The sequence below is a fragment of the Mesoplodon mirus genome (assembly GCF_964341445.2).
Source record: "Mesoplodon mirus genome assembly, chromosome: 7".
NCBI lineage: Eukaryota > Metazoa > Chordata > Mammalia > Artiodactyla > Ziphiidae > Mesoplodon > Mesoplodon mirus.
This window is the reverse complement of record NC_138983.1, coordinates 52,756,636-52,782,462: the sequence shown is the minus strand read 5'-3', so window position 1 is coordinate 52,782,462 and position 25,827 is coordinate 52,756,636. Positions and strand designations below refer to the sequence as shown.

At 42.9% G+C, this 25,827-nt stretch overlaps 1 protein-coding gene across 1 annotated transcript in view; it reads right to left on the bottom strand.

Moving 5' to 3' along the window:
• Nucleotides 1-3,630: 3,630 nt before the first annotated feature.
• INTS4 (integrator complex subunit 4) overlaps nt 3,631-25,827 on the bottom strand; it is a 122,477-nt gene continuing 100,280 nt past the window's right edge. Inside the window, exons 19-23 of the mRNA XM_082627862.1 lie at nt 15,913-15,972; nt 13,992-14,151; nt 13,623-13,766; nt 8,922-9,042; nt 3,631-4,882 (exon numbers count right to left, since the gene is read on the bottom strand). Of these exons, the coding sequence (XP_082483988.1) occupies nt 4,704-4,882; nt 8,922-9,042; nt 13,623-13,766; nt 13,992-14,151; nt 15,913-15,972 (664 nt within the window). The 3' untranslated portion in view covers nt 3,631-4,703. The remainder of the gene's footprint in view (nt 4,883-8,921; nt 9,043-13,622; nt 13,767-13,991; nt 14,152-15,912; nt 15,973-25,827) is intronic.

Here is a 25,827-nt window from a genome sequence, read left to right as displayed (position 1 = left end):
GCTAAGCCCATTGGAATGGAAAGTGATCTTTCTAATTTCTAAGCTTACCCACCAAGAAAGTGGCAAAGGCAGGATTAGAACCCAATGCTGTGTCTTGATCTCTTTCTACCACCTTAGGAGGCCCGTGGGAGAGAGATCCTCACAGACCTGAGACTCGGCCTAGAGGTCTGAGAAGGTCTTGCTCAGTGCCCTTTCTACAACCAGTCATTTGTCAGATGACAGGATGTTTCTAGATCTCAGTTCCCTCAGCTCATAAAGCCAGACACTTATATAGCTAAGAAGGATGTTTGATAAAATTTAGACTGTTTCTCTGGTTGATGCAATAAAAATTTTTTTTTGTCAAATGTAAGATGAGACAGCTCCAGTGGGTGTTGAATTAGGTGTGGGTGTAATCAATGTTCCTAAGTGAGTTGTCTCTACATTAAACAGAACTTAGTACAAACTTCTTTGAGACAGAAGTACCTGACAGTGAGGTTATTAGACTTTGTGTAGAACCTGCTGACAGCCCCTACTTCTGAATCTGTTCTGCATGGTCAGTGCTGGAAATTTGCAGAGCCTGGAGAGAAGCTCTTTTTCCATGACATGATACTTAGTCCCATGTCTTAATCATTAAACCCTTTGATTCAATTTGTAAGTTGCTTGCACAGCCCTGACTCTGCCCACACTTAAATTTCTTCTAGCTTGAGCGGTTCCTAAGACAAGCAGTCTGCCAAGTGCTAGGTGTGTACCTTCTCCATAATTCTGTTTGCTGAGGTCAATCATGTCAAAGCCAAATATAAAGTCCTTTCAGAAACCTGACTCTCAGGGCTGGGTTTTGCAGGCGTGTCATGGTACTGCTAAACTTGCTCTGGATTCACAGACTCATTCCTTCTTTCCTTGCCTGGTATGTGCCAGGAGCTATGCTGGGGATACAACACAGACATTCTTACGGTCTAGCTATTCACAGACTGGTTGGAAGAAACAGACATGTAAATATGCAGTAACGATGCAGAAGTTTCAAACTGGCACAAATCTACCTGGAGACAGATTTTGTTTGTCTCAGAGTAATTTTAACATTTATTTAGTTACCAAAAATTTTAACATGGTTATTTTTCACATGAAAATGCAGGCTTCTGACTTTTCTGGAAGAATCAGAAAATCTGACATCACCAGGCCCATACCTATGAACAAATGAGTGGAGCTGAATAGCAACTGCCTTATTCTGACAGAATGTGCTGATTCCTCAAGTCTCTGTTATCTTCTTCCAGGTCACTTGACACCCCCCCCTTTTTAAATTTGTACAAGGATTATTATTTTTCATAATTTTGAAAAATACATTCATGGAAATTACCTAGGATGCATTTATTAGATTGACAAAGCCACTTGACCCCCTTTTTTCCCCCTGCCTACCTGCTTCAGGGGTTGGCATTTGTGAACCTGCAATAAATACCATGCTTAAAGAATGTATAGGAGGCTGTGCAACACACCAAGCCCACAGGAGACACAGATAGGTTCCAGAATGAGGCTCAGTCCTGAAGAATGAAAAGAAAAGAACTATAGGAGACAATCTGAAGAGCACATTCCAGGGCTCAGCAAGTGCAAAGGTGTGAAGCAAGAGAGAGCATGGTAAGTACTGGGAATAACTACAGATAATCCTCTACAGCTGGAGAAGTAGAGAATGTTTGGGACACAGAGTATGAGGCTGGAGAGGACACAAGGGGCATAAAGAGCCTTCAAGGATAGGAGTTTAGACTTTATCCTGGGGCCAGAAGTGACCCACTTAAAGGGGTTTAAAGCAGGGGAATGGTGTGATCAGATCCGGGTTTTAGAAAGATTACTCTGGCAGCTGTGTGAAGAGTAGACTGAAGGGGGCAAGATTTGAAGCAAGCAGCTCATTAGGAAGCTAATCCCATACCTTAGGAGTAATGATGAAGGCTGCATCAGGATAGAAACACCGAGTCAAGAAGAGGATGGAAACATTTAAGGAAGCAGAATCTAAAGGACTTGATGGCTGGTTTTATATGAGGCGTAAGGATAGAGTCCAACGTGACACAGTTTCTGGCTTTGACGAGGTACATGGTTGGCCACTGAAAAGGCATAACAACAGATCCCTGTCATGAAAACCACATTAGACTGAGAGGCCTGGGTTCCAGACTTGCTTCTACTAACTCGGTCTCTCTGGGCTTGCACATTCACTTATAAATGAGGGTGCCACACCGGAGCCATCTTTACGCTCCCTTCCAGGTCTTTGTCAGAAAAATCAAGATTCTCATAATTCACAGAGAATTCAGAGTAAAAGGAATTTAAAAGGTTAAGCCCAATCGCTCATATGATACTTGAATTCCTTTACAACAAACTTGTCAGGAGCTTGCTCGACCTCTGCTTGAACACATCCAGCATGGAAATCTCCTTATCTCCTAATGCAGTCCATTCAATTCTTACGCTCATTAGTGTAAGAATAAGGCTGCTCAAATGCAGCCCATTCAATTCTTAAAAACTCATCCTGATACTAAGGTAAATTTTGCCCCTTCATGTTTCTCCACCTTTGGTGGGAAAAGTACTATTTTGGGTTTTAAGACCTAGGATGAAATCCCGCCCTTGCCCGTTAGGAGAAAGACATTACCTCTAAGTCTCCGTTTCCCCACCTGTAAAATGGGGAATGACCCAGAAGGATTTTCATAAAAGGAGTAGTGTTATCTGAAAAGGATTCAGCATATTCTTCCCTTGGAAGGCTTTCTATAGCTATGGCATCAGAGGCTCAGTTAGCAGCGATGAGTCTTGATGTTTTCATCTGTGCTTCAATTCAGTAATCATCATTAGGTGCTTTGTGTCAGGGCCATGGTATGGTTCAGCCTGGCTTTAAGCTTCATTTTATCTCCAAGGCAGGCAATTTTCTTTAGGGCATCTGTTGACACGAGAGCCCACTGATGGCACATCAGTGAGATGTACTAAACGGGCGAGCACACTAGAAAAGTAAATCCCATGGAGGTGATCTTCTTCCCTTAGTCCCTCTATAGCAGTTATAACCTCCCAGAGCCAGACTGCCTGGGTTCAAACCCCAGCTCTGTCATTTACTAGTTGTGTGTCCTAGGCCAACTAGGCAGCTCCAACACTGTAGTCATCAGAGATGTAGTTCACAATATTACTTCTTATAGTGGATCCCTCTTTCTCATAATCCTGGTTTCTTTAAATTCTCTGAACTTCAGCTGCCTTGTTTACAGAATAAATGTAACAGTACCTACTTCATAGGGTGGTTTTGAGGATTCAGTGAGTTAATTCATGTAAAGGGCTTACAACACTGCTGGGCACACATTAGGTATATTAAACCAAAAGTCAAACATGCTTGAATTGAAATTCCAGCTCTGCCTCTGAGTAATTGTATGCTCTTTTTTTTTTTTTTTGTGGTACGTGGGCCTCTCACTGTTGTGGCCTCTCCCGCTGCGGAGCACAGGCTCCGGACGTGCAGGCTCAGCGGCCATGGCTCACGGCCCAGCCACTCCGCAGCATGTGGGATCTTCCCGGACCGGGGCACGAACCCGTGTCCCCTGCATCGGCAGGCGGACTCTCAACCACTGCGCCACCAGGGAAGCCCTGCTCTTATTATTTTTATTAGCTTTCCAAGTACCAAATATGATCAAGACTGGCCACAGATTCAGATTTGCCAAGCATTATTTAATTAAACCCATTCAACAACACTTAAGGTATAATTACCTCTGTTTTATAGATGAAAAAACTGAGGCACAGAGAGAAAATTTGAAGGTTCTTTTCCATATGGTATAGCTCAGGCCTTTGGAATCATCTTGGATTTGAACGAGTAAAGGCGTTATTACAGTTTTCCTACCAGTGACTTAACCTCTTAGTCTCACTTGGCTGTTGCAAGGATAAAATGACAGGTAAAGAACATAGCACAGGCCCTCACGTGGTTCACATCTCTGGAGCCTTTACTGTTCTTAGACCCCCGCTGCACCTTCAGCTCACACGCAGCTCCAATGCTGGAGTCATCAGAGAAGTAGTGGGAAATGACTTTTTTTTCTTACACTGGGTCCCTCTTTCCCATAATCCTGGTTTCTTTTGTAAAATATGGCCCTTATCTCATATTTTTGTTCTAAGGATAATGGCAGGCAAGATCAAGAATTTCCCTGAGGGATGAAAGTGGTTCATTCTTCAGCTGTTCATTCAGTCCTTGGCCAGCTATTGCCTGAGTTAAGGAAGGAGACTCTCAGCAAGATAACGAAAGTCTAGGGCCCTTCAGGAACTGTCGGTGGTAAAAAAGTACAGCTGTGAAAGCTGCTTTGGAGTTGGCCCTGGCAAACAGACTACTGCTTTAAGAAATAAGATTATGGCTCCAATAACTGGTTCTTTGGAAGGGGCTAGAAAATTGGATCTTTTTGTTTCACACCTGAAGAATGTAGGCCTGTGGTATAAATGTTGAACCTATAGCCACACAGATTTCTTTAAGGACCAGGGACTAGAACAGCTTGGTGTCTCAACTTTACCGGGGCAAGGCTAGGGAGGTAGGGGGTGGGGGATGGGACAGACTTGAAGGTTTTTGTTTTCTTAATGCAAAATAATTTATCCAATGTTTGATACCAGATGAGACTATAAGGGTCACATGTTCTTCCTTATGCCTATAGACCATGTCCAGGTGAAATGCTCCAGGCTTCTGGCTCACTCTGATCCCAAGAAGGGCCTTCTAGGCCACGGCTGTAAAGACTACTTGTGACTCAGCGCCTTGCGGGTTTGGGCATTATGTAAACTTTTACAGACTTGCTGAAAGGGATGGTGCCCTCGATGCTGGTTTCCACCTGGGATGACATCTCACCACCCTCAATCCAGGGGGATTTTGGAATGCGTGAACTGGAGTTGTAGGCCAGCAGCAGTCTCACTTCCACCTGGCACGGTTCTAGAAAAAAAAGACAAAAATCCTCTTTAATGGGGCAACGCCTAGGAATTGGGATGAAATGTCAAGTAAAAGCAATATCAAAGAAGCAGTAGGGTTTCAAGAACATTTCTTCATCTGTCTGTATCCCTCCCTTCCCCCATCAGCATACAAAAACACTTTTCCAGCCTAAGTCTTGTGAGGCTGTTCCTAAGCCTGCATATGTACTGCTGCTTCTCTGCCACTGCCACCTCCTCCGGTCTCTTGGGCTCCCCGCAGCTCAGGGCCATGCTGCTGAGATGTTCAGAGAGCAAGCTAAAAAGGCCTCTTCCACAGAGGCCCTCCAGCCTCAAGACAGAGGGTCACAAAGTACATGCATGTGGACAATTCTTGTACCCAGATAATCATGCTCCTTCTGCATAGCTGATCTCCGGCCTGAGGTCTATGTGCACAGTGGACTCTACTGCATTAGCAGAGAGGAAGCCTTTCATTAGGAAATAGTTCGGACAGAAAACTCTCACTACTGAACAGGAATATATTTCAGGGACCTAACACCACGTCACTGAACCTTCCGTTCTTTCGTGACATGACATTACAATACTGATCTGGTGTCTTCATGTGGCAGGCCCCAGCAAAAATAAATAAGACCACCCTCAAGTTGCTGTTTGGCTGAGGAGGCAGAGACAGTTGCACTGGAGCACAGTGCACACTCGAGTCCGTAAGAAGTACTGAGGAGGGAGCTCAGGAAGGCTTTGGAATGGAACACCTGCTCTGTGCCAAGCACATAACCCCAAGAGTTCTTACCCTGCCACACCATGAAAGAAAGACTATCACAATCCCAAAAAAGTCCCGAGACTCTGAGAGGTTCTAAGTAACTACCCAAATCCACACCAGTGACAGAATTTGAGCTCAGTTCATAAACTGAAGCAACTAATCTTTCTATTCACCACGTGGCTTCCATAAAGAAGGGGGAGAGGATTTCAGAAAAACCTAAGGGCAAGTGCAGAGGCCAAGAACACCACTAGCTTGGGTGTCCTCCTTGATTTTGTGTGACTGGGTAATCTCATGAAAGGTGCAAGTATTAAAGATGAGCCCAAGGCTAAGAGGTTTACAGGGCAGGAATGAGGGCTGGATGGATCTAAATGAACAAGGGCAGAGGTCCCTGGACTTCTCAATGCCTCCCCAGATGTGTTCCTGGTTACTTCCAGACTTCCCCCTAGGGATCAGAATACAGACTAGATTGCTGTCCTCCAGGAAGGGAAAGGCTGGCAGGCAACCAGAGCAACCTAGCCAAGCCCAGAGGGCAACCTCAGCATCACCTTTTCACATGGGGCCTTTTACCAGCCTGGAGTGTATCTGTAATGAAACTAGCACTGCTTTCTGGTACTAGGCTCCAGTATCAGCTCTCCCACTACGCTCTCCTTTCTTGTCCTAGATGGCTATTGCCAACCCCTAAACCACAATCTAGCCCTGGCTCTCCCAGCACTTTCAGGAGCCAAATACTGGTAAGGTCAGAGGACTAAACCCAGGTCAGAGAACTAAACACCATCTGGTCATTATGCCTTTTCTCCCCAGCACATGGGAAGAGTGGCAATTCAAGCCACTGCCAGCAGCGGAAGGGAGCAGGGAGAAGAAACAAGAGGGAAAAGACAGTGGGAAAAAGAGACAAAAGATCATCTGGGACAAATCATGCAACCCATTTATCATGCTTCGAAGAATATGTCTTTATGAGGTATATATTATTACTCCAATCTTAAAGGAAAATGAGATAGAGAGGTTAAATAACTTTCTCAGGATCACACAGCAAGTAAGGCAGAATTTGGAAACTTGTCTATGTGACTCAAACCTTGTGACCTGGCAGCATTCTGTCTCCCAAAGGAGAGGCCCTTGGTAGGGAGCTGAGGGACAAGATGGAGGACCCCTTACCAATACCAGGCACCATCTCCTAGATTAGGAGAAAGAAGTGCTGGCACCTTCAGAATGAGAACACATTTCACTTTAGTGTCCCAGGTCAGATGGGAGGATGGTAGAGTGAAAAAAACAGGGGATTTAGGAGTTAGGAAATCTGTGTGCCAGCCTCAGTGCCATTACTATTCAGCTACATGGGCCTCCACTTATGCATCTACAAAATTAAGAGCAGAATACTAATTCCCACCACAAAGTTGTCTAAGAATTAAATGAATTTTAATTGCAAATTTAAAATCCTATATTCAGTTTTCATTATTTGTTGAGCACCTACTCCATGTCAGGCACTCGGGACACAGAGGTTAAAGATGATGAGCAAGTTCCCTGTTCTCAAGGAGCCTACATTCTAATTGGAGAGAAAGTCAATAAGCAAATGAGAAAACATCTGACACTAATAAATGCTGAGCAGAGAATTAAAATAGATATTTTAATTGTGACTAGGTAGCAACCTCTCAGAGGAGGTGATCCTGGATGAATTGTAATTCTTCAGGCTCAGGAAAGCCCGAATTGTAGGCCTGGTTCAGGCAATGACCTGCTGTGTGATCAGGGGCAAGTCAATATGCCCCTCAAAACCTTTCAAGCTCTTCTGAGCTCTAACATGCTGTTTTGCTTCCCTCAGTCTTTTTTTTTTTTTTTTTTTTCCGGTACGCGGGCCTCAAACTGTTGTGGCCTCTCCCATTGCGGAGCACAGGCTCCGGATGGATGCGCAGGCTCAGTGGCCATGGCTCACGGGCCCAGCCGCTCCGCGGCATGTGGGATCTTCCCAGACCGGGGCACGAACCCGTGTCCCCTGCATCGGCAGGCGGACTCTCAACCACTGCGCCACCAGGGAAGCCCTTCCCTCAGTCTTAACCCTGCAAAACAACGCTGTCCCACAGCATTTCTTTCCCCATTATCTAGGATCCCTTCACCACAGGAGATTAAAATAAGGAACTCTACGTTTCTGTGGACTTGCACTGTTGCAAACAGTGCAGAAGAACATTCCAGGCAGCAAGGGTATGGATTGAGGGACACTCAGGGAGGCAGATTTTCTGTAGGAGCATTGCTGGATCTGCTCCCTCAATTTTGCCAGGCCCACTGGACCCCCAAAGGGGCTGCCCTGACACTCAGCAGCACCACTTCCTCTTTGTGAAAACTTTATAAAGTCATCTATACCCGCCTAACACCCTTGACAGAGGAAAACCATTAATAATGGCAATAAACAGTTACTCATGTATTCAAAAATACAGTGAAAGAAAATTCCAGAAGGCATCCACCTGTTTCTAAAATAAACCAAATTTGGTGGTATTGAACACCTTCTCCAGTAACAACCATGCTTCTGAATCACCTTCAATGATTTAGGCAACACCACCGAGGCCAATTCTCTCCCACATTTTAGGTTCTGCAGACTGAGTTTCCAAAGCAGCCTTACAGGCTTTGGAAGTGTAATGTCATTGTACTTGTATTCTCTCATTTTATTCTTTACAAATGAAAGAAAAATACTTATATAACCTCCAGGTCTTTTCTCAAATTATCAAGGTTCTCCTCAGTTGCTGTATGGGAGGGTAAAATAGGAATAGATCACCTTACTTTGCATTACTGCACAAACCAGCCCATGTGGGAAGGGAAGGCAAGAACAGTTGTCATTTTACTTGTTCTGGGGGAATCAACTGAATTGTTCATATACAAAAAAGAGTGATTTTAAATTTCTGGTAAGAAATAGAAAACTGTTTAACTTCCAGACAGAGTAGCCCTCAGAATTAAGTAGTAAAGAATTGTTATCTTAATTTGAAAGGTGAGGAAACAGATTCAGAAGGGAGAGTAGCTTGTCCAAGTGTACACAGCAAGTCAGTGGCAGTGTTAGGATAAGAAAATAGTCTCCTGGTGTCCAGCCTACGGTTCTTTCAATGAGACTCCATTCTACTGTAATCTCCTTTTCATCTTTTGAAAAAATCTTGTGCCGTGTATAATCAAAGCAATGCAGCAAATTAGTCTAAATGTACCCAGTTTGAGCTTTCAAGCTCCTTAAGAAATCAAGTTCAACCCTCAGCAGGCCTGGTTCAATCACGTATTTTTCAAACTACAAAAAAACAAATGCCTTGGCCCACTGACTCCTTACCTGTCCAGGCAGTGTGGGAGAGGTACACCTGAGTGATAAGCCGGTGCCGCCCTGGGCCGGGATTCCGAAAGTCTGCCGGCTTAGGGTGGATCATCTGAGCTTGGCCATCTGGATATGAGACCTAAGAGGTGACAGAAATGAGAAAAAGAGGCAAAAGAGCCATGAGTTTTTAACAGAATTGCTGGTGACATCTGCTGTGAACCCCGAAACAGGAGGAAAAGAAGACACCATCCTTCATACGAAACTGCTCCTGGAGGGGAGGACAACACTGTCGAAATCTCTCTAGCCCCTCCCCAGTACAAAGCAGTATGTGATAAATGTTTCCTGAATTCATGGTGAATGAGTGACAGGAATAAAGTGCCTCTATTAAGTACATGGATAGGTTAAAGTATTAATCCTGATGTGAAAAGCCTTCTCAGACACCCCCATCAGGATGACTCTCCTTCCTCTGGCTCCAAATCATATCATGGCCCAGGATCCATCACCAACTACCAAGGATTAAGAATAATTCTGTAACTCTCCACTAGATCATAAGCAGCTAGGAAGCTGTTTACCTATCTCTTTCTACAGAGACAGTGCTCAGTGCTCGAATCACTGGCCAGTTCTTCAAATCTTACAAGCTGCCAAAGAGCTCTCCTCAACACCCAGGGGGACCTCACAGCTATCTGTGTAGAGGGCCTATTATTATATACTGCACAGTGTACAAATGAGCTAAATGAACAAATGAAGCATATCCTAGAAACACGTAGGTCCTGGGCTATGGGAATACACTGATAGGGGTAAAGTAGGGACCACATAGGTCTTTCAACTTTGAAACTCTGGGGAGGCATGTCTCAGCCCACCTGCCCCATAATCTCATCTGTCCGGAAGTGTTGGGGCATGGTAGCTGAACTGGACAATGCTTTCCTACTGTCAGAGCCGTCCCATGACTAAGCAGCGAGTTAATTCCCCACCTCCCAGCCTGCAGAGTTATCCAAACAGTCTGGCCATGCGTGTAGTAGAGCTACTCTGAAGGTGATCTTTCAGTAGAATGTAGCAGGTGATCCTTAAATAATCTATACCTGCAATCTCATTTATGCTCAATTGGTCAGCGAACTTTTTCCAGGGACAATGTGAAACAGGGGTTCTCAACCCTGGCTGCACATTAGAATCACCTATGAGCTCTTAAATAAAAAATACTGGTAGTCATGGGCCCTACTCTCAGGATTCTGATTTAACTGGTGTAGGCTGAGGCCCCGTGCATCAGTACTTTTTAACACTTTCTGTATAATTCTAAAGTGCAGCTAGAGTGGAGAACCACTAACATTGGGGCTGAGAAATAAAACACTGCCCACCACATCAGTAAACAAAGGATTTCTGGCCATCAGCAACCGCAGCCACCCTCCAGTGGTAAGCCCTGAGGGAACTCAGGAAGGAAACAAGGAATGACTGCAGTCATCAGACTGCAGCCACCCCGAATGGTACAGCTTGAGGAAACTCAGGAAGAGGAAACACAGGATACTGGCCCCAGAAAGCTGAGGTGCATATCAAAGGAATTTCAATGAGTCCAGACTCTTGCATCTTCCCTTATGTAGAAAAGTGCTAAATCCCTTAACTTGAGATATCTAGTTTTCTTTTATTAACAGTAGTCTTTTGTTCCGGCTACCTGGTGTTGTTGCAAAAACTCCTATATATCCTGGTTTCCCCCTTCCTCTTCGGAACAGTTTTCTCAGCATTTATCTGAGATGCTGTCTCCCAGGCTTGCGACAATCTATACCTGCAATCTAAGAATTCTGCCGAAAAAAATATGTAACTCTCAAATTCTAGGTTGTGCATTTTTTTTTGGTAGACAGGGGAAAACAAACCAACAAACAAAAAACTGCCGCCCAGTAAAACTGCAGCTCAGAGTTAGTTCTCTGTAGGTCTCATGATTTATAAGAATTCCTGCGGGGAAGCCAGAAGGTTTTTTCCCTCTACTGTCACCATAGGCAAATATTAACCGTCTTCAGGGCCTGATTCATCCTTACTCTCTTCCAGGAAGCCGACCCTGCCTGCTCCAGGCTATTTTTCTGTACTTACTGCAGGTGCTTGCATCCCTAACTTTTATTCATATTCCTTCTGCTTGGAATACCTCTATCCTTTGCTCTTAATCATCATTTATCTCATCCATGTAACAGTATCTCCACAAAGTCTTTCTCTTCCTTAGTCACACTCTACAAATTAAGGGCTTCTCCATAGTATTCTTTATAATTTATATATATATATATATATATATATATATATATACACACACACACACACACACACACATACATGTATATATACACATATGTATATATATATATATATATATATGTGTGTGTGTGTATATATATATTTTTTAAGTATATTGAAGAATGTTTTTATAGTAGCCAAAATTGGAAATAACCCTGTAGGGGAGAAAAATTAATTTCCCCTCTACCCTTCTAGGTTCTTGGCTGAGACCCTGCTATAATAAAAGGCAGATTAACAGAAGAAAAACAAATAGAAGTTAGTAACAAATATGTCTCCTCTATATAAAGAAGAGACCTAGGAAAACTGAGTAACTCCCTGAAACTAACCAAGCCATCACCTTAAATACCATATTCAGCTAAAAACAAAAGAAAGATGTTGAAGAGGAAGGGAGCCTGTTATGGGACGTTATCAGGTAAAACACAGTAATCAAGGGTACGAGTGTTATGCAAATTTAAGTTGGCATAGTTTTCACTGATGAGTTTCTAGAGATTTAATCTCGCTTCCCTTTCTGGTACTGAGAGGCAGATACCTTACAAATGGAGATTTCCCTTATAAATGTAAATTTCCCTCACAAAAGAGCAATTCTACTCTGTTTCCAGTCTATAGCCTCTCAAAAATAATCATCCCAAAATAATCCTTAGGCCAAAAAGGCTTATTTTGGGGTGGTGCATTATGTTTCCCTTCATTCCTGCCTTTGAAACTTCTAAGAAGCTTCAAAATCCATAAGCTAAGTCGGTAGATCGGTCCATTATCTCACTGAACCAGTCTCTTAGTCTTTTTTTTTTTTTTTAATCTTTATTTTCTTTATTTTGTTGGTTGGTTGGTTGGTTTTGCTGGGTCTTAGTTGCGGCAGGCAGGTTCCTTAGTTGCGACTCGCAGGCTCCTTAGTTGCATTACGTGTGCTCCTTATGTAACAGAGAAGGGCCAAATCTGGCTACATGTTGGACCTGTTTCTTTTGCTTTAACCTTTGCTTTCCTGCTCTTGTTCACTAAAAGGATACTGTCTATACATAATGGCCTGCCTCGGGGAACCCTGTCCCTCTGCCTGAATGTTAAACCAAAGTGCCTTTGTTGGGGGAAGCATCCAGACCCTGTCCACCTGTGGATGGCTGCAAGAAAGAAGAAATTAACACATCCCCTCCCTGAGGCTAGCCATTCCAGGGGACATTTGCAAAACTTAGGGCCTTTTTACTTTACTTCCTCATCTCCTCCCCCTCTCTGTTCTATAAAAGAAACTGGCAGCCAAACCCAGATAAGATGGTTTTTCCGGTGACACTAGTCTGCCATCTTCTTGGTCTGTCGGCTTTCCGAATAAAGTCGTATTCCTTGCCTCAACACCTCATCTCCCAATTCATTGGCCTATAGTGCAGTGAGCAGAGCGAGTTTGAACTCAGTAACACTTAGTTGCAGCAGGTGGGCTCCTTGGTTGCGGCATGCGGGCTCCCTAGTTGAGGCACGCGAACTCTTAGTTGCGGCATGCATGTGGGATCTAGTTCCCTGACCAGGGATCAAACCCGGGCCCCCTGCATTGGGAGCGCGGAGTCTTATCCGCTGCACCACCAGGGAAGTCCCAGCCTCTCAGTCCTGAGAATAGGTCAGGTTATTTAAAAAGTTAGGTCTCATTTCAGGAGGTAGAGTTGCAAGTGGCTCCCAGAGTTAGATCTACGTTGTGGGAGCAATCAGGATTTGATAAGAGGCCATAACATTCTTAATTCATCCTGTGCCTGCCTGAACTGATGACTGAACTTCTGTTTTACAACTGCCTGTCCACTTGTCTGTCTCTCACTGAAACTAAGCATCCTCAGGGCACGAATTCTGACATGTTTGCCTAGCACTTAGCATGTGTAATAGAGTAAGCATGGATGGATGGAAGGGAGGGAGGGAGGGAGGGAGGGGGTGTAAATGGGTAGGACTCTTAGTGGGGCTTAACTACAGACTGTTAAATTGTTTAGTGTCTATACTGCATCTCTCCTGTCTCTCTAGTACATCTATCTAACTTGGAAAGAATACTCCCTAGTGACTGCTTTTTCCCACCCATAAACTGTATTCACCAAGCTGACCCACCCATAACCGGAAAAGAACTTATTACAGTTTGCTTATAGCCCTGAAAATACCAAGTCTTAACTTCACATTATAAGAATAGAAACGGCCCTGTCATTTGGTGAACGCTTACTGGGGACCAGGAACTTTATACACATCACTTCATTTCAATGTCAACTATTCCTATTTGTCAGTTGCAGAATCTAAGGTTCAGAGTTTAAAGTAACTTCCTCCAGACCATACTCAGCAGTAGAGCTGGGATTCACACCCAGGCTCTTGTCCATAAAGACTTATCTCTTCTCTCTCCCCAGTTTCTGTCCCTCAGGTAGAGATTACAGGGGTGCTAAAGTTAAAAGTTCCAACACAAAGTCAGTTTAGAAGCTCCATGGGAACCAAAACCTGACAGACCTGGACCTTCACAGTGCTCTGAGGATCCTGCACATGTTCCAGGGTTGCATCGACATCCAGGGCCACCACCAACCCAGATGTAAACCGCAAAGGGTTGTCTGACTCGCCTGCTGGCTCAATAATGGTGGCTGAGGCTTTGTGGATCTGTAAGCAAGAAGAAAATACGATTCTAAAGCCAGGTCATCTCTGGGTAACAAAACATGATCCTTGCCTTTCTGTCTCCTTATCTAATGGGTGGACATATGTTAGTCAATCAGAGGAAAGGCCCTAACCCAGCTCCTTCACTGCTCAAAGAAGATCACCAAGATGAGCAGTTTTGGATGCTCTCTGGATGGATTTCACCTGAAGGGGTATGACACAGACACTGACCTGCTCTGGAAGGGGGAGGTGTAGGAAGGTACTCTGCCGCAGCATGGTATGTAGAATTTTGACCACTTCTGTAGGTTTGGATGTCATGAGTCGGGGCATGAGGTCAAGAAGTTTGTCCACAAAGCTGTCCTGCAGGTGGGGCAAATCAGCGATGAAACACCTGAAGGAACAAACGGAAGCAACTATGCATTCATTCACCACAGGCTGAGCCCCAAACTTCTGGCAAGCCCTGAGGTAGGAAAAGTGATGAACTGGAGGAGTTCATGGTTACCGAGGAAAGCCATGCACCTATGTAATTATGCTGTAGTGACACGACCATCATAATAGCCTTGCTTATTAAATACCTATATATGCCAGGCATCCTCTTAAGTGTTTTACACTATCTTATTTAATCCTCCCAGTAATCCTGTGCATTGTTAGAATTATTATTGTCGTATTACAGATTCAGTAATTAATATAACAAATATGTCTTTAGGCCTTACCAAGTACTACTCTAGACACTGGAGACATTACGCTGAGCAAAAGAGAAGAAAAAGCCTGTCTTAATGGAGCAACACTGATAGGAACATTGAGATTCAGAGAGGATAATGTTGTACTGAGGCTTAAAAAAAGTTAAGTAACTTACTCCCAGCTCTGAATGATTCCACAGTACTCTGCTTTGTAGAAAGAGATAGTCAAAATTTCACTGAGGGGTGATATCAGTACAGGGACTCAGAGGCTGAATTAAGAAAGAATGTGCAGCTCTTAACAACAGATCCTCATCTGTGGCAAATCAGAGCTGTCATCTTTCCAAAAATCTCTCCAACCCAACTGTTCAAAAACAGACTCTCCACCTTAAAGAATCTAAAACCATGTCTAACTAAATCAGTTTGCTGTACACCAGAAACATATACAACATTGTAAACCAACTATACTTCAATTAAAAAAAAAATCTAAAACCAAAAGTAAGGCATGGACTTCATAGAGATTTGAAGTCAGGATCTAAAGAGTCAGGCTAGATTGCATCATTTACTAGAGAGCAACTCCTATTGGTGAAGAGAGGTATTGCAACTCAGCCCTATAGGAAGCCATCACCACCCAAATGAAAAAAGCCTGAAAAGTGTAGAGTCGTACAAACCTGTAGAGTCAGGTTTGGTAAAGTTCATGGGGGTAGAAAAAAGGAGTGAAAAAATGAAATATTAGACTTAATAAATATTAGATTTTAAAATCCTATAAATGCCTTCTTCCCAGTATTGTATCGCCAGCATACCACAGGTCACAGTCGAGGTCACTACCTTGACCCCCACTGTTTCACCAAGACTTCCACTCATCGACTGCATCTGTTTTAGCTGATTTACTTCATAATGAATCCTGAGAAAACATATCTATGCTACAAAATAAAAGCTACCTATAGAATGATGGAACAATTTTTGTAGATTAGAGAGAAATATGCAAGTTTAAGAACCATGGTGAAAAAAAATAGACAAGTTGTAATTTTTCAACAAGAGTTTGAGTTTTCCCACATGATATTTGTCTTTTTCTGGCCAAGCTGAGTGCTGAATCAAAAAAATTCCTAATGTTTTTATTATGTTGTATGTTTAGCTAACTTTACTGGTTTATATAGCAGTAAAGAAAATACAGTTATCTCTCAGTATCTGTGGTGGATTGGTTCCAGGACCCCTTGCAAATACCAAAATCCATGGATGCTCAAGTCCTTTATATAAAATGGAATAATACAGTCGAACCCTCCATATCCATGAATGCAGAACCCATGGATACTGAGAGCCACCTGTATACAAATTAGGGCACACTGCATGTATCATAATAGCTTGGCTGCATGGGCTAAACCAAAGATTCTGGCTTGTGATTGCTTTTGTTTCCCTGTAAGTACGATCTCTACATAACCAAGATTTAATGAGCTAGAAGGTGATGAAATACTTACCTCTGAAAAAAGTCCACTTCCTGTAAAAATTTTTCACACATCCCAAATAAGGGGTCAACTCTGTAGAAAAGAAAAAACAACAAAACAAACAAAAACCCATGTAATTTGCTTATGAAATCTGAGAACTGAGGAGTAAAGACCAAAGTTCCAGAAACCTGAGCCCACAAGAAAAGACGATGAGCATATTATACTATAAAAATTATCTGTAAGAGAAATAGAGGACTCTTAATGAACCTAGGGGGGAATATTTGCCAGGATCCCAAGACCTAATTAAAACACTGCAGTGTCCATTAGGCTCAATGTACATTCAAAATCAAAGACTATCACAGGCCACACTTGGCACCAGATTCAGTAATGATATAGGACAGGAGCACAGCTTACAGGCAGTGCAATGTCATATTCCTCCTCTGCAGGAGTCCTTGCAGCAGCCCATTCATCCATCTACATCGCTGTCTGGGAGCTCTGACCTTGCCACTGACAGCTCAGGTTCAAGGAGATGAGATCTACATCAGGCAAATGTGGAGACCATCTTCACTTAGAAGCCTCATGCTCCATAGGTGCTAATATCTCTTGAAGTAATCCAAAGGCATACCTTCCAGGGTCCCCACAGGGATATGCTCAGTTACAAGAATCACTGCATTCAATGAAGCCCAAAGCTATGGTGTCTGTATTAGGTAATTATAGTTCACTGATAGTTCCTTCTAGTCTACATGTAATCTTCTCAGAGATCATTTTTACCATAGCAGTGTCACCTAGTAATAGAGTTGATGCAATCAGCTTTCCAGGGAATAGATCTGGAAACCAAAGGTCAAATTCTCATGCAGAAGGGGAAAAAGTTTTGTTACTACTTTGCAAACAGACACAGACTATATGCTTTCTTCTCTATCTTAGCTTCTTTGGTCCCGTAGTACTTAGAGTATTTCATTTCTGTAAAAACTTAAATGTAGGGCTTCCCTGGTGGCACAGTGGTTGAGGGTCCGCCTGCCGATGCAGGGGACACGGGTTCGTGCCCCGGTCTGGGAGGATCCCACATGCCACAGAGCGGCTGGGCCCGTGGGCCATGGCCGCTGGGCCTGTGCGTCCAGAGCCTGTGCTCCACAACGGGAGAGGCCACAGCAGTGAGAGGCCCGCATACCACAAAAAAAAAAAAAAAAAAAAAAAACTTAAATGTATACCTATATAACTCAGGCAACATGCCAGGCCAATATAATTTACTAATCACACAACAGATTTTTCCTTTGATTTTTGTGCATTTTATTTCTTATAATTTCTGCAGGGAATGTTCCACTCATTTTCATTAATATATTATTAATTGAAGGAGTAAAGTTCCAGTGAGAAAAAATACTCTTTCCTTATATAAAAACATGTGAGAGAATGGTATCAAGGTTCTTAATAACTGGGTCAAGTTTTTCTACTAAACTGTAAGCTCCATGAGAGTAGGGACTCTGTATCATTCATCATGTATTTCCTGACACAAGCAGCTATGCAATATATATTTGTTGAATGGATAAATAAATGATAAATGGCAGATGGAAATGTACTCTACAAACAACATTAATTTGAATTATTTTCCTAAAAAGCAGGTAGCACTTGAAACTTTCTTAACTCTGACAAACTACTAGAAGTGGAACTGAAATTTGCTGGTGAGGTTAACCAACCGAAGACCACCTAGGAGGAGAGGGCTGGAAGGGAGAACTCCAGCTAAGCAGAGACTGAAATGAAAGCAATTTGGCCAAGTAGCACCTTTTTTGGCTTACTCACATACAACCAACTTGGAGAATTTCCAAGCAGTAAAATACAAAAAGATTTGGGGACTCTTCCCCACCCCAAAACAGAGTAGGTAGCCTCACCTACATGGTACGTACATGAAGTAGGCCTCTAGCACTAAGAACCCCCACTTTCAATGTAAGAGTGAGGCCCACTAGGGGAAACCAAACACATTGACCTATAACTGTTGGGGAAGCCTATACCAGTTACCAATTTAAACTAGTCTAAACTTTCACTTATAAATATTCAAAGACAATGAAAAATTATTAGATGTTATAAGGATGATAAGGAGCTGTAAAGGAGACCAAGCAGACCTCAATGAGGTAATGTCAAGGGAAGAAAGCACAGAAAGCTTCTTTTAAAATTCTAATAAACAACCTGATTAAGATTTAAGAGGAGGAGGGGCCGGAGGAAGATGGCGGAAGAGTAAGACGCGGAGATCACCTTCCTCCCCACAGATACATCAGAAATTCATCTACACGTGGAGCAACTCCTACAGAACACCTACTGAACGCTGACAGAAGACCTCAGACCCCCCAAAAGGCAAGCAACTCCCCACATACATGGGTAGGGCAAAAGAAAGAAGAATAAACAGAGACAAAAGGATAGGGACGGGATCTGCACCAGTGGGAGGGAGCCGTGAAGGAGGAAAGGCTTCCACACACTAGAAGCCCCTTCAAGGGCGGAGACTGCGGGTGGCGGAGGGGGAAAGGTTCGGAGTAGCCGAGGAGAGCACAGCAACAGCGGTGCGAAGGGCAAAGCAGAGAGATTCCCGCACAGAGGATCGGTGCCGACCGGCACTCACCAGCCCGAGAGGCTTGTCTGCTCGGCCGCCGGGGCGGGCGGGGCTGGGAGCTGAGGCTCCGGTATCGGGTTTCGGTCGGAGCGCAGGGAGAGGACTGGGGCTGGCGGCAGGAAGAGAGCCTGAAGGGGTTGGTGCGCCGCGGCTATCCGGGAGGGAGTCCAGGGAAAAAGTCTGGAGCTGCCAAAGAGGCAAGAGACTCTTTCTTCCCTTTTGTTTCCTGGTGCGCGAGGAGAGGGCATTAAGGAGCGCTGCTTAAAGAAGCTCCAGAGACGGGCGCGAGCCGCGGCTAGAGGCGCGGACCGCGGAGACGGGCGTGGGACGCTGGGGCTGCTGCTGCCGCCGCCACAAGGGCTGTGTGCGAGTGCAGGTCACTGTCCACCCACCCTTCCGGGGAGCCCGTGCAGCCCACCACTGCCGGGGTCCCGGGACCCAGGGACGGCTTCCCCGGGAAAGCGCACAGAGCGCCTCAGGCTGGTGCAACGTCACGCCGGCCTCTGCCACCGCAGGCCCGCCCCGCACTGCGTGCTCCTCCCTCCCCTCGGCCTGAGTGAGCCAGAGCCCCCAAATCAGCGGCTCCTTTAAACCCGTCCAGTCTGAGCGAAGTACGGACGCCGTCTGGCGACCTATGCGCAGAGGCGGGGCCAGGTCCAAGGCTGAGACCCGGGAGCTGTGAGAGCAGAGACAGGGAAATCCCTCTGTGCAGCCTCGGAGGCAGCGGATTAAAGCTCCACGGTCCGCTTGATGTGCCCTGCGTCTGTGGAGTGCATGAATGGACAGCGAGTCATCCCAAATTGAGGAGGTGGACTTTGAGAGCAAGATTTTCGATTTTTTTCCCCCTGTTCTCTTTTTGTGAATGTGTATGTGTATGCTTCTGTGTGAGATTTTCTCTGTATAGCTTTGCTTCCACCATAGGTCCCAGGGTTCTATCCGTCCATTTTTTTTTTTCAATAACTACTTTTTTATTTTTAATAATGCTACTATATTTTATACTTTATTCTATTTTACTTTATCTTCGCTCTTTCTTTTTTCCTACCTTCCCTTCCTCCCTCCCTCCCTCTACCCCTTTCTTTCTTTTCTTTCTTTCCTTCCTCCCTCCCTCCTTTCTTTCTTCCTTTCTTTCCTCCCTCCCTCCCTCCCTTCTTTCGTACTTTCACTCTTTCTTTTTCTTTCCTTCCTCCCTCCCTCCCTCCTGTCTTTCTTTCTTCTTTTCTTTCCTCCCTCCCTCCCTTCTTTCTTACTTTCACTCTTTCTTTCTCTTTCCTTCCTCCCTCCCTCCCTCCTTTCTTTCTTTCTTTCCGTCCTTCCTCCCTTCCTCCCTCCTTTCTTTCTTTCTTCCTTCTTTCCTTCCTTCCTTCTTTTCTTTCCTTCTTCCTTTCTTTCTCTCTCTCTTTCTTTCTTCTACTAATTCTTTCTTTCTACTTTTTCTCCCTTTTATTCTGAGCCGGGTAGATGAAAGGCTCTTGGTGCTGCAGACAGGAGTCAGTGCTGTGCCTCTGAAGTGGGAGAGCCAACTTCAGGACATGGGTCCAAAAGAGACCTCCCAGCTCCACATAATATCAAGCGGGAAAATCTCCCAGAGATCTCCATCTCAACACCAGCACCCAGCTTCAGTCAGCGACCAGCAAGCTACAGTGCTGGTCACCCTATGCCAAGCAACTAGCAAGACAGGAACACAACCCCACCCATTAGCAGAGAGGCTGCCTAAAAACATAATAAGGCCACAGGCACCCCAAAACACACCACCAGACGTGGACCTGTCCACCAGAAAGACAAGATCGAGCCTCAACCACCAGAACACAGGCACTAGTCCCCCCCACCAGGAAGCCTACACAACCTACTGAAACAACCTTAGCCACTGGGAACAGACACCAAAAACAACGGGAACTACGAATCTGCAGCCTGCAAAAAGGAGACCCCAAACACAGTAACATAAGCAAAATGAGAAGACAGAAAAACACACAGCAGATGAAGGAGCAAGATAAAAACCTACCAGACCTAACAAATGAAGAGGTAATAGGCAGTCTACCCAAAGAAGAATTCAGAATAATGATAGTAAAGATGATCCAAGATTCTATTTCCATGATCCAAAATCTTGGAAATAGAATAGACAAAATGCAAGAAACAGTTAACAAGGACCTAGAAGAACTAAAGATGAATCAAGCATCGATTAAAAACACAATAAATGAAATGAAAAATACTCTAGATGGGATCAATAGCAGAATAACTGAGGCAGAAGAACGGATAAATGAGGTGGAAGATAAAATAGTGGAAATAACTGATGCAGAGCAAAATAAAGAAAAAAGAATGAAAAGAACAGAGGACAGTCTCACAGACCTCTGGAACAACATTAAATGCACCAACATTCAAATTATAGGGGTTCCAGAAGAAGAAGAGAAAAAGAAAGGGACTGAGAAAATAGTTGAAGAGATTATAGTTGAAAACTTCCCTAATATAGGAAAGGAAATAGTTAATCAAGTCCAGGAGGCACAGAGAGTCCCATACAGAATAAATCCAAGGAGAAATACGCCAAGACACATATTAATCAAACTGTCAAAAATTAAACACAAAGAAATCATATTAAAAGCAGCAAGAGAAAAACAACAAATAACACACAAGGGAATCCCCATCAGGTTAACAGCTGATCTCTCAGCAGAAACTCTACAAGCCAGAAGGGAGTGGCAGGACATAATTAAAGTGATGAAGGAGAAAAACCTGCAACCAAGATTACTCTACCCAGCAAGGATCTCATTCAGATTTGATGGAGAAATTAAAACCTTTACAGACAAGCAAAAGCTGAGAGAGTTCAGCAGCACCAAACCAGCTTTACAACAAATGCTAAAGGAACTTCTCTAGGCAAGAAACACAACAGAAGGAAAATACCTACAATAACGAACCCAAAACAATTAAGGAAATGGGAATAGGAACATATATATCAATAATTACCTTAAATGTAAATGGACTAAATGCTCCCACCAAAAGACACAGATCGGCTGAATGGATACAAAAACAAGACCCATATATATGCTGTCTACAAGAGACCCACTTCAGACCTAGAGACACATACAGATTGAAAGTAAGGGGATGGAAAAAGATATTCCATGCAAATGGAAATCAAAAGAAAGCCGGAGTAGCAATTCTTGTATCAGACAAAATAGACTTTAAAATAAAGACTATTAGAAGAGACAAAGAAGGACACTACATAATGATAAAGGGATCGATCCAAGAAGAAGATATAACAATTGTAAATATTTATGCACCCAACATAGGAGCACCTCAATACATAAGGCAAATACTAACAGCCATAAAAGGGGAAATCGACAGTAACACAATCATAGTAGGGGACTTTAACACCCCACTTTCACCAATGGACAGATCATCCAAAATGGAAATAAGGAAACACAAGCTTTAAATGATACATTAAAAAAGATGGACTTAATTGATATTTATAGGACATTCCATCCCAAAAGAACAGAATACACATTTTTCTCAAGTGCTCATGGAACATTCTCCAGGATAGATCATATCTTGGGTCACAAATCAAGCCTTGGTAAATTTAAGAAAATTGAAATTGTATCAAGTATCTTTTCCGACCACAATGCTATGAGACTAGACATCAATTACAGGAAAAGATCTGTAAAAAATATAAATACATGGAGGCTAAACAATACACTACTCAATAACGAAGTGATCACTGAAGAAATCAAAGAGGAAATAAAAAAATACCTAGAAACAAATGACAATGGAGACACGATGACCCAAAACCTATGGGACGCAGCAAAAGCAGTTCTAAGGGGGATGTTTATAGCAATACAATCCCACCTTAAGAAACAGGAAACATCTCGAGTAAACAACCTGACCCTGCACCTAAAGCAATTAGAGAAAGAAGAACAAAAAAACCCCAAAGTTAGCAAAAGGAAAGAAATCATAAAGATCAGATCAGAAATAAATGAAAAAGAAATGAAGGAAACGATAGCAAAGATCAATAAAACGAAAAGCTGGTTCTTTGAGAAGATAAACAAAATTGATAAACCATTAGCCAGACTCATCAAGAAAAAAAGGGAGAAGACTCAAATCAATAGAATTAGAAATGAAAAAGGAGAAGTAACAACTGACACTGCAGAAATACAAAAGATCATGAGAGATTACTACAAGCAACTCTATGCCAATAAAATGGACAACCTGGAAGAAATGGACAAATTCTTAGAAATGCACAACCTGCCAAGACTGAATCAGGAAGAAATAGAAAATATGAATAGACCAATCACAAGCACTGAAATTGAAACTGTGATTAAAAATCTTCCAACAAACAAAAGCTCAGGACCACATGGCTTCACAGGCGAATTCTATCAAACATTTAGAGAAGAGCTAACACCTATCCTTCTCAAACTCTTCCAAAATATAGCAGAGGGAGGAACACTCCCAAACTCATTCTACGAGGCCACCATCACCTTGATACCAAAACCAGACAAAGATGTCACAAAGAAAGAAAACTACAGGCCAATATCACTGATGAACATAGATGCAAAAATCCTCAACAAAATACTAGCAAACAGAATCCAACAGCACATTAAAAGGATCATAAACCATGATCAAGTGGGGTTTATTCCAGGAATGCAAGGATTCTTCAATATACGGAAATCAATCAATGTGATACACCATATAAACAAATTGAAGAAGAAAAACCATATGATCATCTCAATAAATGCAGAGAAAGCTTTCGACAAAATTCAACACCCATTTATGATACAAACCCTGCAGAAAGTAGGCATAGAGGGAACTTTCCTCAACATAATAAAGGCCATATATGACAAACCCACAGCCAACATCGGCCTCAATGGTGAAAAACTGAAACCATTTCCACTAAGATCAGGAACAAGACAACGCTGCCCACTCTCACCACTCTTACTCAACTTAGTTTTGGAAGTTTTAGCCACATCAATCAGAGAAGAAAAGGAAATAAAAGGAATCCAAATTGGAAAAGAAGAAGTAAAGCTGTCACTGTTTGCAGATGACATGATACTATACATAGAGTATCCTAAAGATGCTACCAGAAAACTACTAGAGCTAACCAATGAATTTGGTAAAGTAGCAGGATACAAAAATAATGCACAGAAATCTCTGGCATTCCTATACACTAATGATGAAAAATCTGAAAGTGAAATCAAGAAAACACTCCCATTTACCATTGCAACAAAAAGAATAAAATATCTAGGAATAAACCTACCTAAGGAGACAAAAGACCTGTATGCAGAAAATTATAAGACAATGATGAAAGAAATTAAAGATGATACAAATAGATGGAGAGATATACCATGCTCCTGGATTGGAAGAATCAATATTGTGAAAATGACTCTACTACCCAAAGCAATCTACAGATTCAATGCAATCCCTATCAAACTACCACTGGCATTTTTCACAGAACTAGAACAAAAAATTTCAAAATTTGTTTGGAAAAACAAAAGACCCCGAATAGCCAAAGCAATCTTGAGAACGAAAAATGGAGCTGGAGGAATCAGGCTCCCTGACTTCAGACTATACTACAAAGCTACAGTAATCAAGACAGTATGGTACTGGCATAAAAACAGAAAGATAGATCAATGGAACAGGATAGAAAGCCCAGAGATAAACCCACGCACATATGGTCACCTTATCGTTGATAAAGGAGGCAGGAATGTACAGGGGAGAAAGGACAGCCTCTTCAATAAGTGGTGCTGGGAAAACTGGACAGCTACATGCAAAAGAATGAAATTAGAGTACTCCTTAACACCATACACAAAAATAAGCTCAAAATGGATTAAAGACCTAAATGTAAGGCCAGACACTATCAAACTCTTAGAGGAAAACATAGGCAGAACACTCTATGACATAAATCACAGCAAGATCCTTTTTGACCCACCTCCTAGAGAAATGGAAATCAAAACAAAAATAAACAAATGGGACCTAATGAAACTTCAAAGCTTTTGCACAGCAAAGGAAACCATAAACAAGACCAAAAGACAACCCTCAGAATGGGAGAAAATATTTGCAAATGAAGCAACTGACAAAGGATTAATCTCCAAAATTTATAAACAGCTCATGCAGCTCAATAGTAAAAAAACGAACAACCCAATCCAAAAATGGGCAGAAGACTTAAATAGGCATTTCTCCAAAGAAGATATACAGACTGCCAACAGACACATGAAAGAATGCTCAACATCATTAATCATTAGAGAAATGCAAATCAAAACTACAATGAGATATCATCTCACACCAGTCAGCATGGCCATCATCAAGAAATCTAGAAACAATAAATGCTGGAGAGGCTGTGGAGAAAAGGGAACACTCTTGCACTGCTGGTGGGAATGTGAATTGGTACAGCCACTATGGAGAACGGTATGGAGGTTCCTTAAAAAACTACAAATGGAACTACCCTATGACCCAGCAATCCCACTACTAGGCATATACCCTGAGAAAACCATAATTCAAAAAGAGACATGTATCAAAATGTTCATTGCAGCTCTATCCACAATAGCCCGGAGATGGAAACAACCTAAGTGTCCACCATCGGATGAATGGATAAAGAAGATGTGGCACATATATACAATGGAATATTACTCAGCCATAAAAAGAAACGAAAGTGAGCTATTTGTAATGAGGTGGATAGACCTAGAGTCTGTCATACAGAGTGAAGTAAGTCAGAAAGAGAAAGACAAATACCGTATGCTAACACATATATATGGAATTTAAGAAAAAAAATGTCATGAAGAACTTAGGGGTAAAACAGGAATAGAGACACAGACCTACTGGGGGTGGGCTTGGGGATATGGGGGAGGTGGGCTGTGACGGGGCGGGGGATAGGCATGGACGTGTATACACTGCCGGGAGTCGGGTGGGTGGATGGTGGGGGGTGACCGCGTGGCGCGGGGGGATCGGCTAGGTGCTTTGTGGCCGCCTGGAGGGGTTGGATGGGGAGGGTGGGAAGGAGGGAGATGCAGGAGGGAGGGGATGTGGGAACAGATGTATATGTATGACTGACTCACTTTGTTGTAAAGCAGAGACTAATAAATAAATAAATAAATAAATAAAAAGAAATGAGCCAATGCAATTAAAGCCCAGTGTTCGGTACATAGTAAGTGCTTAATAAACATTGCTACCATCGTCAGTGTCAGCATCTTCGTCAATATGTTAAGTGTAAAGGGCAGCTTTTGAAACGTTGTTTACAGCATAGCTCAGTTTTTGAAGTAGAAAAAAATAACATTATCTGTCATAAATGTAGAAGAAGTCTTAAAGGATATACATCAAAATGATTTACTTTCATTTTCTCTGCATGGTTGATTTAAGGAAAGATTTCTTTTTCTTCTTTT